Source organism: Poromitra crassiceps (assembly GCF_964638095.1).
Source record: "Poromitra crassiceps genome assembly, chromosome: 1".
Lineage (NCBI taxonomy): Eukaryota > Metazoa > Chordata > Actinopteri > Beryciformes > Melamphaidae > Poromitra > Poromitra crassiceps.
In genome coordinates this window covers 122,804,433-122,820,735 of record NC_139623.1, presented here as the reverse complement: position 1 = coordinate 122,820,735, position 16,303 = coordinate 122,804,433, and the positions used below count along the sequence as shown (strand labels likewise).

The following is a 16,303-nucleotide window of genomic DNA, read 5'->3' as shown; positions in this document are numbered from 1 at the left end:
CTATCTGGCTGGCTACTCAGAAATGTGGAGAACCCCCTGATATACCTTATAGGGCTAAATGATTCAGATTAAGTTGTTCTACTCTCATATTTTGTATATCGGGGCCGTGTGAGAAAGCTGCCTCAAAAGTATAGTTTGCCCACTTTTTTTTTTTACCACTACAGCACTGTATGAGAGGGCACCTCTCAGGTGTTTTTGTTGCCAAGAGTATGGACACGTTGCTGCAGTTTGTAGAGGAGTGAGGAGATGTGTGGAATGTGTGGAGTGGAGAGTTGTAAGGAGGAAGACTGTACAGAGGAAGTAAGGTGTCTGCACTGCGGGGGATCACACCATGCCACACCACACCAATGCCCAAAACGGATAAAGGAAAAGAACGTGAATGCTGTCAGAGGGAAGAAGGGAATTTCGTATGCTGAAGCGGTCAGAAGAGTGGAGAGAAATGATGTAGTGGAAGTGAAGCCAGTGGTGAAAGTATCAGAACCGAAGAGAAATGGAGATGAACAAAACATGTGTGGATAAAAGGGGCTTTTTGACATTCATGGCCATGGTAATAAAACTGTGCAGATCAGGTACAGTACAAGGGAAAATGGAAAAAATAAAGATGGTGGTGGATGCGGCCAGGAGGTTCCTGAATATTATAGACATTTCTGGAGAGGAGATTGAGAAGACTTTGAGGGATGAATTTGCACAGACTCAGACAAGTGTGTCTGGGTCATAGAATGGACATTGCTATGAATGGGAGCACATTGGGTGGACACATGAAGATCATAGAGAGCCGCAGGGATGACGTATTTTTGTAGTCGGAACGCGGAAGTCCCGGACTTCATGGTTCTTCACTGTTTCTGCCTATGGGATTTTTGAATGGGTTTTTGGCGCGATGCTTCAAATAAGGTCTCTGGGCAACGCAAGCTTAATCAAACTCGAACCAGTGTTCAGCGGGATAATCTTCACACATGAGTACCACTTTAATGAGTTTTGAAGCGTAAATGCGAGCCCTAGAAGTAAAAAGCTCATGCTAAGCTAATCCAGAACTACACACAGTGTCGCATAGGCTTCCACGTCACTTCACCACTCAACCTGGAGTGTTGTTGATGTGTGCGCTGCTGTGCACTGATTACCCCGGGCTGAACCAGGTGAGGGAAAGAGAATTTCCGTGTTCGTCCTTTGAAGTGATGAAGTTATTGACGTTTAGAACACGGCTCTCTTGAATACTCGATTCTGATTGGTCAATCAACAAGATTCACCGGTCATTATTTCTCGACAACCGACCGCTGCTCTGCCACACCTGGATTAATCAGTTGATAAGAGCTTTTTGTCAGCAACCACTACTAATTAGGCCAACCAGTTGCAGCTGTGGTGTCTTGTGTGCCAATTACGAATGAAACCGCTTTGTCGTTGAAAACGCTATTAAAAAATCAATTTGAATAATTATTTTTGTCAGATTATTGAATGATTTAGTTGTAGGCCATATTCTAAGCGGGATAATGTATATTGAGGCGGTGATTACTGGGAAATAATGACCTTCAGGTGATGATTAAGCCCTCCGCTGCGCGTCGGGCTCAATCATCACCTGTCGGTCATTATTTCCCCCTAATCACCGCCTCAATATACATTATCCCTTACATAATATCCCCGTCGACTCAACAGTGTAGTCTCATTTAGCCGTTTGCTAGCTAGCAGCCCTTTTAATGGCACGTAAAAGCTTAAAAACTCATAAAAGTGGTCCTCATGTGTGAAGATTATCCTGCTGAACACTGGTTCGCGTTTGAATAAGCTTGCATTAACCACAGACCTTATTTGAAGCATCGCGCCAAAAACCCATTCAAAAATCCCACAGGCGAAAATATGCGAAAACAGTGAAGAACCGGGAGTGTTAGCATCGATGTTTTCCGGACTCATTCCTGCGGCTCTCTAGAGGAGATATATTGAAGCAATATTAAATTCAGTAGGTGGCGGTAATGCACCAAATCTGTTTGCCAACCGCCATAAAACTCAATGGAAGAAGAAGACAAACCCACGACCTTCTTGCTGTGAGGCCACAGTACAAGTTCTTTGACAGTACTACTACTAACCACTAAGCCACCGTTTGTCTCGCGAGATCTGGCAGCCCAGGCAGAGAGGAGAGAGAGGAGAGGGAAAATGGCGGCCGTGGCTGCAGAGCCAGGAGCTGCGGCACTTCAAACAACAACAACAGCGGCGGGAGATGACGAGGTGTGTCCGCGCGGGGTCGGGCCGATACCGGGGCTCGAGTCGCGGCAACACAGCGCGGGCACGGAGCTGCGCGGACTGCAGCAGGACAGGTCGGAGCTCGAGCCCACAGCGGGAAAAACCCTCTGTGCTGCGCGAGCGAGCGAGCAGGAAAACGCTGTGATCACAACGGACATAGAGCGGGTCAGTAACCTAACGTTATGGCTAGGCTAACAGCTAGGCTAACGGAGCTAACAGCTAGGCTCAGGCTGACAGAGCTAACAGCTAGGCTAACTGGGCTTGGCTTGGTGTGTGAGGTGTGTGAAGAGGCAGATTGAGCTGTATTAGAAAGGCTTCTTCTGTAGCTGTTGACTCAGACGAGCTGCATCTAAACACGCTCAGTATGAAGAGGTGTTCTGTCAATCTGTGCTACCCGTTGAGATTTGCTACCTACTCAGGTCTTCTGCGCATGCCAAGTAGCACATCTCGTTAGATGGATAGCATAAATTGATATATACTGTAAGTTAGCACAAACATTACTGTCGGGCTAGCCAGAGTTAAAGAGCGTGGTGCAGGTAAAAACAAAATTAATTTACAGTTGGGACTCTTATGAAAATACCCCCAGAAACAAAATTAAAACATGCCCCCAGGGCAGAAATATGGATAAAAAGGTGGCATTATAATGCACATGCTCCAAAAAAGAAAAAAGAAAGCCATCTAGACAGATGACACCTGTGACGTCACTCCGGCTGTACTTACTGTAATAATAATATACAGTCAATGTGTACAGCTGAAAACTTTCCAAAACACCCAGACATAATTATCCTCCAAAAATGATCAGTTTGACCATCTGGTGCGATAATTCATCACTGCCCAGAATGCATTTCGGCACTGAAGCAAGCAGGAGAATAATCTGCGATGCCATTTCCCCCCCAAGGCAACTGTCTGGTTTGGGCTCTATCGATGGTTAACACATTCAGTGCCAGCGACGCCATATGGCGTCATTAGAAATTTACCGTAGAGTGCCAGCGACGCCAAATGGCGTCAATAACTCGAATTTTTTTTTTTGACGGGGGGGTGTCGATCTATGCCTCTTACATCGCCTCTTACAATATCAGAGGTATTGAATGTGTCTAACCTATTTTACAGAACCCTTAGGTGGCGACAGCGCTCTCCAGATGAGAGAACGTGGAGTGAAACACACAGAAGAAGTCATTGGGGGGAAGGAAATCGCATCGCATCCGTCCGTATGCAGCGGCTTCATTGAAGCAACGTTTAGCTGTGCCCCTGCAGCAGCCAATCTGCTATCACAATTGAGCACCTCGGTGTCCGCTGCAACAGCCTCCGTGTCCGCTGCAACACCCATTTGCATGATCAGCCGTGGATTTGTTATTATTCTCAACTTGAAGCATGGGAGCTGGTACACGCGGCTGTAAAAAAGCAGGATCTAGCGGACTTTTTCAGTGCTGAGCACAGGCAGAGAAAACAGCAGAGCAGAGAGACACTCCTCCCACAACGGGGGGGGGGGGAGGAGGAGGGGGGGAGGTGGGCACGCAGAGCCAAGTACACAACACAGACCCAGACAGCAGGACAGGGTTGGCAAACGCAAGCCAGAATATCCGATGCCCACCAGCAGCAAAAGATCAGCAAGAAGCTGCAACCAGCAGCGCATGCAGGCGCCAGCGCTGCTGGTTTCAGCTAAAAATATTATTCTTCCAAACAAAATTCCCTTGCCTTCACTGTTTTATTGAAGGAAATTATTTTTGAGGTGTGACTACATCAGAAAATTAGCTTCAGAGTCAGTGATGTGCTTGAAATGTTTAATTTCACAAAAGGCTCATTATCTCAGCTCGTAGAAAAAAAGCTCTGTTTTTCGTTCAATCAAGCTATCTTCTCCGGCTCATAACTAAAGAACGGAAAATGGGATCAATAAACTTTTTTTTGCAGGTGATAGAAGAGAGTCTCATCGTTATTTGTGCGTGTTCAGTGTTTACATAGTAATTATTAAAGAAATTATATGACTGTTTTAAAATGCATTGCGGCCTATGTGGCACAGCAAGCAACCTTTTGCCCAAGGGCCGTGGCACTGAAAGTGTTAATATGGCACTTGATGAGGTTTTAATAGTTTCAGTAGTCAAACGTAACTAGTACTGAAACCAGTAGACCCCCAATATGCAATCGGGTTTTCAAAATAACACCTATTTGGAAATATAATTTCCAGACAGCACAGCCGACCGACCATCTCAGCTCATGTAACCCGGCTCCAGACTGGTCTCGCGTACGGAGTTAATGATCCGAGGGAACGTCACATGTTACGTTTGATTTTCGGGTTTTCAGGCGCGCGTGCTGCTTTACAAAAAAGACTCTAGATGCAGCTATGTGTGGGTGGAAAACAAAAGAGAATCCTAATTCCTATATAAAAGTCCCACATATTAATGCAAAGTGGTCTCTAACCTGCACCTGCAATTCATCTTGAAGATGCTGGTATCATTCAGGCCCCCAGGAACAGCGCCAGGCTGTGAAGCAAATTGAACATGGTGGCCAAGCTCGGTATTGCAAGTCACGTGACGCCATGCAGCCCAGAAAGATAAATTCTCATTCGTAATGTTCAGGGTTTTCCATAAGCGCCGACTGCCAGCTAATTAGCCATTTATTTATTTCATAGGGACAGTGCAGCATTTATGAACATTTGCATGTAAATGTTCCGGATTGTAGCCTTAGCTAATTTCCATCCGTAGTCCCTCGACAGGTAGATGTAAAGTGCAAGAGTTTAAAAATAGAAACAGTGTTTCCCACAGGATATTGAGCATTTGTGGTGGGGGACCGCGGGGACACCTTGGCATTCCGAAATGTCGGCACTCCGAAATACCGGCATTCCGACAAAATTGAGATCTGTCTCGCCATTGCGAAAGAACCCTAACCCTAACCCAGGGGACCGGCTGGAGCTAACCTCTCCCAGCCCCCACGTCTAAACCTAACCTCCCCCAGACCCTAACCCTAAACCTAACCTCTCCCACCCCCCACGCCTAAGCCTAACCTCCCCCAGAACCTAACCCTAAACCTAACCTCTCGGCGAAACATTTTTTGGAGATAAAAAGGGCCGCCTCTCCGAAAGCATAGAAGTCAGTGATCGGAATGCCGTCACTTCGGAATGGCGAGATGACCCCGGGCACCGCAGACCCCCTAGGGTGGTGCGGGGGCATGCCCCCCCGTGAGAATTTTTAAAAACATTTTAAAGTAAAATGCATGAATTTGGTGTACTTTGAGAAAGCTTAAGAGCAAAATTAAAAGGCTAGATCTATGAAGAACATGTCATCATTACTGTGCTGTGGGTTTACAATGACAAACTAAATTTCTCCCTATAGGTCAGGGATACTCAACTTGCTTTGCCACTTTCGTGAAATTAGAGAAGGCGAGGGGCCAGTTAATAAACAAACAATATACATTTTTCTGTAGCGGATTGTAGGTTTTTGGGGTGTCAGCCGGAGTTTAGGCTGACAATGTTGTGCACACTGGATAGTTAGTTAGGTTAAGTTAGTTAGGTTAAGTACATACATAAGTGCCTGGGTAGCGAGCAGATGGTATTTGACAATTTAACAGCTAAATCATCGATTCTTGAAAGATATTCCATATTCCAGACTGAAATGCTATAACAGAAGTATTGGCCAGAATGACATGAACATTTATTGGACACTTATTCAGCGGGTATCTTGCATGTTGCGTTCAGGTGCACTGTAAAAAAAAAATATATATATATATATATATCTTTTTTGGTCAACATCTTTTTGTGGTGGTCAAAATCCTTTTGTGGCGGCCCGCCACAAATTCCTTTATGTATGGGAAACACTGACAGTGTTTCCCACTTGAGTATTTGTGGTGGGGGACTGCAGACCCCCTAAGGGGGTGTGGGGGCATGCCCCTCCCGCAAGATTTTTTTTAAACATTTGAAAGTAAAATGCATGAATTTGGTGTACTTTGAGAACGCTTAAGAGCAAAATTAAAAGGCTAGATCTATGAAGAACATGTCAGCATTACTGTGCTCTGGGTTTACAATGACAAACTAAATGTCTCCCTATAGGTCAGGGATACTCAACTTGCTTTGCCACTTTCGTGAAATTAAAGAAGGCGAGGGGCCAGTTAATAAACAAACAATATACATTTTTCTGTAGTGGATTGTAGGTTTTTGGGGTGTCAGCCGGAGTTTAGGCTGACAATGTTGTGTGCACACCGGATAGTTAGTTAGGTTAGGTTTATTAGGTTAAGTACATACATAAGTGCCTGGGTAGCGAGCAGATGGCGGTATTTGGTAATTTAGCAGCTAAATCAGAGATTATTGAAAGATATTCCATATTCCAGACTGAAATGCTATAACAGAAGTATTGGCCAGAATGACATGAACATTTGGACACTTATTCAGCGGGTATCTTGCATGTTGCTTTCAGGTGCACTGTAAAAAAAAAAAAAAAATTTTTTTTGGTCAACATCTGTGGCGGTCAAAATCCTTTTGTGGCGGTGCGCCACAAATTCCTTTATGTATGGGAAACACTGTTGACATGTGCTTGCACAATGTTAATGATAATGACATCATGTGCTTGCACAATGTTAATGACATCATGTGCTTGCACATTGTTAATGACATCATGTGCTTGCACAATGTTAATGTTAATGACATCATGTGCTTGCACATTGTTAATGACATCATGTGCTTGCACATTGTTAATGTTAATGACATCATGTGCTTGCACATTGTTAATGACATCATGTGCTTGCACATTGTTGATGGCATCATGTGCTTGCACAATGTTAATGACATCATGTACAGGGGGGTCACGGTGGCGCAGTGGTAAGCGATGTCGCCTCACAGCTAGAAGGTCCTGGGTTCGATTCCCACCTGGGATGCTGTGAGCGCTGAAGGAGTGCGTGCCCGTCCGCATGTCCTCGAGTGCCCACCGCCCGGGTGGGGTCATCAAAAGGGTCTTTCTGTGTGGAGTTTGCATGTTCTTCCCGTGCCCCCTTGGGGTTTCCTTAACTCATTGAGTGCCAGCCACTTTTGGAGAACGGACGCTCCCAGTGCCAGAGTTTCAGAGCGTTTTCAGTGATTTCTCGAGGCCCACAGAATATTGTGTGATATTACTATGTAAACACCGAACACGCAAAAAGAACAAGGAGACTCTATTGTATCATCAGCAAAAAAAAGTTTATTGATACCATTTTCCGTTCTTTAGTTATCAGCCGGAGAAGATAGGTCAAAAACAGCAAATACAGGCATTTCTATCTAGAAGCTGAGATATTCAGCCTTTTGTGAAATGCAGCATTTCAAGCACATTCACTGACTCTAGCTAATATTTTCTGATGTAGTGACGTGGTGTAGTTGTGTGCTGCCCTGGGTGCCCCACCCCCCTCTCCCCCCCTCAGCTACAAACTCCTCCCCACACTAGTAACACACAGCCTCACGCACCCAGCGTCTATTTTACGAGTGCATTTTGTGCGCCGCCTCCCAGGCAGCGCGACAAGGAGCATTTCCTTGTCGCGCTGCCGGACTGCAGGGAAAGGGTTGGCACTTCGGCGTCGGGTGCTGCCTTTCTGGCGGCTAATCGTGTGAAGAAACTATGCAGACAGACAGACAGAGGCAGAGGAGCTCAGTTGTGTGCGCGGATTGACTGCTGTTGCCAGGCACCGTCAGTTGCAGCCAGAGCAATCTACATGGCTCTGGGCTGCAGCATGAGCGCTTTCTCTTTGATCAGGGGGCTTTTTCAGGCTATATTTCGGACATTTCTCTAATCTGGAGAGCACTGTCGCCACCTGATGAGTCCGTAAAATAGGTTATACAGCTTCAATAGCTACAATATTTGTACAGGACATACATAAGGCTTTGATCCACGTCCCACCGTCAAAAAACGCAATTGACGAACATGTTCGTCCTTGGCACTCTACGTTACTAAACCAATTGACGAACATGTTCGTCCATGGCACTCAATGAGTTAATATAGGAACCCCACACCAAAACATGCAATGTCCTGGTCACTGATGTGGTGCCTCCTCTGGTTGTTAGGGGCACCTGTTCGGAGGGAGGGGAACTCAGAATAGCGTGATCCTCCCACGTGCTATGTCCTACCGGTGAAGCTTCCCCCGTCAGGTGAAAAGAAGCGGCTGGCTACTGCCCATGTCTCGGAGGAAGCATGGAGCCAGTTTCGGCTCTCCCCAGATCGGCAGAGGGTGGAGCACCAACCAGGATAAATAAATTAAAATTAGCACTCATGGGTGATAGAAATGGGATAAAGACATTTTTAGAAAAAAAAGACATGTACTTGCAAATTGTTGATGACATGTGCTTGCACATTGTTGATGACATCATGTGCTTGCACATTGTTGATGACATCATGTGCTTGCACATTGTTGATGACATGTGCTTGCACATTGTTGATGACATCATGTGCTTGCACAATGTTGATCACATCATGTGCTTGCACATTGTTGACATGTGCTTGCACATTGTTGATGACACGTGCTTGCACATTGTTGATGACATCATGTGCTTGCACAATGTTAATGACATCATGTGCTTGCACATTATTGACATGCTTGCACATTGTTGATGACACGTGCTTGCACATTGTTGATGACATCATGTGCTTGCACATTGTTGATGAATGTGCTTGCACATTGTTGATGACATCATGTGCTTGCACATTGTTGATGACATGTGCTTGCACATTGTTTATGACATCATGTGCTTGCACAATCTTGATGACATCATGTGCTTGCACATTGTTGACATGTGCTTGCGCATTGTTGATGACACGTGCTTGCACATTGTTGATGACATCATGTGCTTGCATAATGTTAACTCATTCTTGGCCATATACGTCTTTAACGTCTTATCAGGAGTTTGCCTCCCAGCCAAATACGTGTTTGACGTGTTTTTGTTTTTATTCGTGCTTAGAGTAGTTCTAAGCCTGTGACATGGTATCAGGTCCCTGGCCTCAAAGACAAGCCGACAACACGTGATCAAACAACTACCGCGGTCCGCGGCTGTTGTTTTGAAATGGAGGAGGAGGAAAGAACAGAAAACGGAGAAACGCTTCCTTGTTGCAGAGTAGAGAAACGCCATTGAAACGCCCCTCGGCGTTTCAATCTTCCCCCACTAGGCTGGGAATCAGTTGTCTGACGTCACACAACAACGAGCCCGTGCGGCGGGGCAGCCCAGCCGTGCCATGGTGACAGACCAGCTCCAGCAGCAGTGAGGGAAAGCGGGGTGGCAATCACTCACCTGCAGAGATGGCTAGCGGAGGTGGCGGGAGCCCACGAAATGGCGAGGTAGTGGAGACTGCCTCCCAGGCCGTGGGTCACGCAGCGTAGCACGGCTGGGCAGCGATAGGAAATGGCACGCAACGGGTCGGTCATGGAGGGGCGAAGCAGAAGGAGTCCAGGTAGTGAGAGGGAATGATAAATCCAACGGGAGAAGGTAATCCAGAGATGTGTTGATCAGCGGAGGAATGAGGAAATGATCGATCAGTTTGACGGGTAATCCAGAGGGTGGTGAAGACGTGTTGATCAGCCGAGGGGAAAACGGGAATGATCAAACAGCAGGGAGGGTAGGACAGAGAGACACGGACGAGGACGGGTGGACCAGAACAAAACAAAATAAACACACGAACAGCTAACAATAACGAAAAGTAAGGACACGGGCAGAAGCGGCAGTCACAGCAACAGACGCCAGCAGTACTCAGACCCGGATACAACGTAACGTAACGTAACGAACAAAGCTTGTCGAGTGGAAAGCCGAGGGATGAATGACGAAATGTAATGTAATGTAAAGAGACACACATGGGCCCCGCGCACACACACACATTCACACTCACTCACACTGAGTAAACTGTATTGTTGAATGTAAAAAAAAGCACTTCATGTGTATATATATATATATTTTTTTTTTGTCATTTGTGTCATAACGAATAATATTTACATGTCTGATGTCAATACAGTTCAAAATAAAAGAATTGAGAGCGAGTTCTGCCTGAGATTGTGTCCTTTACAAAAATGCCTTTTTCTCCAATTTCTCTTCTCAGAGAGACCTTTTTGGTGAAAACAGGGTGTATATAAATGGCTATAAGTAGAGTACAGAACATGCTAAAAGCTCACTTTTTTTTTCTGGTGAACCCAGAGACGTACATCTTCATTTTGAGGTATTGCAAATCACTTTGGTGCTAATAGATAATTTACTGTGGGTCTTGAAAGATGACCAACAATTATGAAAATCTTTGGCCTGAGCTAAATATTGGCAGTCCTAAACTGGCCATGAATGAGTTAATGACGATGAACTTGAATTGAATTGACAAGTTGTCTTCCTCGCTGCAGGGTGAGCGCAAGGCCGTCTACCGGAGTGTCCTCACCGTAGACCCGCCCCCCTCCGCCGTGTTCCTGCACTCCTTCCCGGACACCCCGCTCGTCACCGAGGCCGGGTTGTCGCTAGCCGAGCCCGCCCAACCAGAACCCACCACAGAACCAGAACCCACCACAGAGCCCGCAGAACCAGAACCCACCACCAACCTAACCACGCACCAGTCCACTCGGGATGAATCAATTATCGGTTTAATGATAAACCGTGATAAGATTAGTGAAAATGACGGTTAGTATTACCGCTTCATATTTGAATTATCATTAACATCATGTATGCTTATGCAAACAAAAAGTGCATAGTGCTGGTAACTTTATTTGTGGTTTTCAATATAAAACTTGTGAGTGTCTCAGTACTTTTTGATAATTTTTGGCATATTTTAACAATACCGCGATAATACTGGTAACCGTGATCATTTTGGTCCCTATAACTGTGATATAAAACTTGCATACCGTTTCATCTCTAGTCACCACGAACTGGGCTAACATCACCGCGGACCGGGCCAACGTCACTGCAGACCGGGCAAACATCACCACGGACCATGCCCTGCCAGAGCCCAGGCCCAACCGCATGGCTCTACTGGAGCCCAGGCCCGAGCCTGTGGACAGAGCTAGTGTGGGGATTGACGCAGTGGAGGACGCCACTTTGGACGGTACTGCAGGCCGTCTGTTGGACTGCCAGGACGCAGAGGTGCCAGGTTACTGTGGAAACAGTGCGGGAACCAGAACCGGGAACCAGAACCCGCAGAACTGTGACGAGCCGCTGGTCCCTCTCCGGCCTCTGCAGCCTGAGCTGGAGACTGTGAAGCCGGAGGAACCAGGCCCCTCCTCTGTAGAGCAGCTTCAGCCAGGTGCCGAGGTGCGCGTCTCCCTGGACCATGTCATCGATGACGCACTGGTCGTTTCCTTCCGCCTGGGAGACAAGCTGTTCTCTGGGGTTCTGATGGACCTGTCCAAGAGGTATAACATCACGCTAACACTTTCTATCATGCCCATGTCTATACAGTGCCAAACTTTAAATATATATATATATATATATTAGGGCTGGCACGGATCAGAAAACCCACGGATCGGATCGCGTGACGGATTTTGAGCCACGGATCACGGATTTTTCAGATCAGCAAAAAAAAAAAAAATCTCAGATTTTTTTCTCTCAAAATTAGATTTTCGATTCGATTTTTTAAATGCTATTATACTTCTCTAACCATTTGTTGCCCTGCACAGCTCAAAAATATTTTTTTCTCATAAGTGACACAATTTATGCTTTTACTCTGAAGGCAGAACCACCCAACTTCCTGTTTCAGTGTGGTGGTTCTATGCCTAACTTCCTGGCTGTTACTTGCTAACTGCAGTCACTTGACACGGGTGGTACAGACCGGGTGAGTCTGGAAACATAACGTTGATGCTACGTTAAGCTACTCGGTGGCCCCACGTGTTGTTTTGTTGTTACGTGTCCTAAATGCAAGATTTCACCGTACGGTGATAATGTGTTCGTGAAACGTGTGCGCGCGCGTGTGTGTGTTGTGGCTCTCGTTATCTTGTGCAGCCCGCAACACGCTGCTCGCGTTCCTGTGCTTTTTCAGAGGTGTTGAAATAAGTTTGTTGTGATGCTGTCTTTAGTAGCCACTAGCCACAGCCTTCAGAGAGACTTTACAGCAGGGAGAAGGGTTGAGGAAGCTCACTTGTGCTTGCTATGATGATGCCTGTCTGTGTCTGGCTGCACTGCAGGCGTTCTCATTAGGGGTGCTCCAAAAAATCGATTCTGAAAGGATCGCGATTCCTAAAGCCACGATTCCTGGATCGATTCCAAACTCCCAAGAATCGATTCTTAACTCATTGAGTGCCAGCCACTTTTGGAGAACGGACGCTCCCAGTGCCAGAGTTTCAGAGCGTTTTCAGTGATTTCTCGAGGCCCACAGAATATTGTGTGATATTACTATGTAAACACCGAACACGCAAAAAGAACAAGGAGACTCTATTGTATCATCAGCAAAAAAAAGTTTATTGATACCATTTTCCGTTCTTTAGTTATCAGCGACAGCGCTGCGACAGCTCACAGCGCGACAAGGAAATGCCAAACGGGACTGCAGGTAAAGGTTTGGCCCTTCGGCGTCGGGTGCTGCCTTTCTGGTGGGTAATCGTGTGGAGAAACTATATGCAGACAGACAGACAGAGGCAGAGGAGCTCAGTTGTGTGCGCGGATTGATTGCTGTTGGCAGGCACCGTCAAGCAGCAGCCAGAGCAATCTACATGGCTCTGGGCTGCAGCATGAGCGGTTTCTCTTTGATCACGGCTTTTTCAGGCTGTATTCCTGACATTTCTGTAATCTTGAGAGCACTGTCGCCACCTAAGGGTTCTGTAAAATAGGTTAGACACATTCAATAGCTCCCATATTGTAAGACGCGATGTAAGAGGCTTAGATCGACATCCCCCCGTCAAAAAACGCAATTGACGACTTTAGTCGTCAATGGCACTCTACGTCACTAAATGAATTGACGACTAAAGTCGTCATTGGCACTCAATGAGTTAAAATCATAAAAATAAATAAAAAAAGTGTAGCACCTGAACGCAACATGCAAGATACCGGCTGAATAAGTGTCCAAATGTTCATGTCATTTGTGTACTGTACTGCCACGGTGCCACCATCTCTTGCACTTAAGAACCCTGGTTAATGTATTCCCCCCAAAATCTATAAATCCTTCTCAAAGTCTACAGATCCCCCCCAGCCTATAAATCCATCTTATCTGATGAACATAAGGGGGGAATTCCCCCCCTAGTTTGCAAAATGAATGTAGGCCCTGACTGTAATACAGAAGTTGAATTTGAAGTTCAGCATTAATACATTTGTAATTTTTTGTCTTATATTTACCTTTGTGTGTTATTGCAATATAAAACTACATAATTGAGAATCGATTCTAGATTCTGGAATCGAGAATCGTTGGAATCGAGAATCGTTGGAATCGGATCGGATCGTGGCTTAGCCGGATCGGAGCACCCCTAGTTCTCATACACTAACGTTAAACGTTAAATGAAACGAAGGGTGGTGGGGGGGGGGGTGACCATGGGGGCGACCATGGATGTTCCAAACCGTGGGGGCTGATCCGTACGGGTCACGGATTAGCCGTGATCCGTGCCAGCCCTAATATATATATATATATATATATATATATACCGGTATATAAAATATATACTGTACATACAGTGTTTCCCCTACCATTCTACAGGCCAGAAGAAAAATTGCCAAAAATATATACCGGTATATATAATTTTTTTCCTGACAGCCGTTTCACTTGCCGTTCCGCACAAACATAGATCAGTCTGCGCAAACCATTGCAGGATTACCGGTACTCCCCCTTTATAAATTGAAAATATGCGGGAATTCGGGAAAATGTGCGGGATTCCCGCAATCCCGCACCAAATTTTAAGCAGTGTATATACTGTAAAACTTCAAATAAGGGCCCAGGCGTTTATTATGCTAAATTGACTCAGTACCCAGGCAGTTAAAGGAGACCAGGCGGCTATTGGAGTCAGGCGGTTATTTCTTTATTGCATGAAATTCACCCAGGCGATAATTTTGTTTTGCACAGAACCTGCTCAGCAAAAACGGAAAGTATCAAATTGCTTATTTAAACCAGTGAGATAGTACGGTACTTAGTAGGGCTGGGTATTGGTTCAAATTTCAAGAATCGATTCAATTCCGATTCACAAGCTTCCGAATCGATTAATCCCGATTCGATTAATTTCAATATCGATTTGGTTAGTGATACTAAAACATGTTTTTTGAGCTGTAACCTGAATTACATGATTGTCCAGTTTAGGGATGTGCGCGACTGGTCGTTTAAATGTTTAACCGCCTACTCATTTATTAACCGTTTAGTATTTTACTAGTCGGTTAAACGCTGCATCTTGTTCTTCACGCCTCTGCCTCGGCTTCTTTGTAAACAGGCTGAGCAGCAGGGAGAGAATTGCTCCTCCTCCCCGCACTCGCAAAACAATTACGTCTCGACTCGAGATCAGCCATCGCAAAATGACAGAGAAGATGCAACGAGCGTTCGAGGGGGAAGAATATGTGGCCATAACTTCAGACGGGTGGACGTCCATAACCACCGAGTCATACATGACTATAACATGTCATTATCTGGACGAAGGACATCTCCGCAGCTGTGTGCTTCAGACGTGCGCCCTGGAGGAAAGACACACCGCTGAAAACTTGGCTGCCCAGCTGCGAGGTGCGATGAGTGAGTGGGGACTGGATAACAAAGTCGGCCCTGTGTGCATGATAATACATAAAAACCAATAAACGGGGCAACTCCAATCGTGAACAATCTCAGCATGAGACGCCAGCTTTATTATTCTTCCGCTTCCAGCATAACCTAGCGTCAAGCGCCCCCACAACAACAACAACACACACACTTCCGTTTCCTGTCTTCAACATAAGAGCCTACAGTGCATTGGCTGTCTAGAACGTAAACATAAATTATATAGCACCTTCATAAGAATAGCTTACACAATCATGCAAGACACGCTGGAACTCCGTCCTACAACATTATTCATAATAAATGCCATGCATTGCATTGGCAAACGTATCAGAAATGTATTTCTCTTTAATTTGTTCACCTTTATTCAATCAGTTGTTGTTACATCATTATAATTTAAAGCAGCTACGAGCAACTTTTTCGATTGTTATTAAACAGTATAAATTTAATATCAATGCATCACATCTTACCTCTAATAGTCTCCGCGGACCAACGCAGAGTAGTCTCGCTTGAACCCCGAGTGAATCGGCCAGTGTTAGTGTGTCTGTAGCCAGGGCAGATCAGGAAGTGAAATGAAACGGTTTGCAGCAGCCACTTCGGCCATAACCACAAAATAACTTCCAAAAAACCTGTTAGAATATAACGAGAGATGTTCCCGCGAGTATGCGTGGCGTTCACATTGTTTATGTTATGTTGCTAGGCAGCGCAAACGGCGGAGGAAGGCAGCTGCGTTTCACTTCCTGGTTTCACTTCCGCGTTTCACTTCCGGGTTACCCGGTCCGGTCGCTCTAGAGAGCCCCCTGTTGGCGCGAGTTTAGACAGACTATAGACTTAATAATCACCTCAGGGAGCAATCTCAGATACACACGGCTTTGGTCTCGTCGACTATTAGAGGTAAGATGTGATGCATTGATATTAAATTTATACTGTTTAATAACAATCGAAAAAGTTGCTCGTAGCTGCTTTAAATTAACAGCTTGTACTGAATGTTTGGGCTAAGATAGCTCCTAAATACACAAAACATTTGCATTTTAAACTTTTTATTTAATATGTATATTAGGGATGTCAATTTTCGGTTAATTTCACTTTCGATTAACCGACGCTAATAATCGATTAACCTATCGGTTAATTCATAATTTTTTAATATTAAAAAAAAAAAAATGTTTTTTTTTTTTTTTTTTTTTTTTTGTGTGTCTATTTACTCAATGAACTCATGCCCAAACAAGGCGTGTCTATTTAGATGCTGAAATGTTAATGCTTTTTGTGTTAGAATTTCTAACACAAAAAGCATTAACAAGCATTAACAAAAAGCATCAACATTTCAACACAAATTCTTTTTGTGTTAGAATTTCTAACACAAAAAGCATTAACATTTCAGCATCTAAATAGACACGCCTTGTTTGTGCATGAGCTCATTGAGTAAATAGACCAAAATTTTTTTTTTTTTTTTTATTTTTTATTTT

General features: G+C 45.0%; 1 protein-coding gene across 1 annotated transcript in view; it reads left to right on the top strand.

The window, feature by feature from the left end:
* Window positions 1-2,139: 2,139 nt before the first annotated feature.
* pwwp2a (PWWP domain containing 2A) overlaps window positions 2,140-16,303 on the top strand; it is a gene marked incomplete at both ends in the record, with an annotated part of 33,397 nt that continues 19,233 nt past the window's right edge. Inside the window, 3 exons of the mRNA XM_083632883.1 lie at window positions 2,140-2,391; window positions 10,546-10,816; window positions 11,052-11,544. Coding sequence (XP_083489009.1) covers window positions 2,140-2,391; window positions 10,546-10,816; window positions 11,052-11,544 — 1,016 coding nt within the window. The remainder of the gene's footprint in view (window positions 2,392-10,545; window positions 10,817-11,051; window positions 11,545-16,303) is intronic.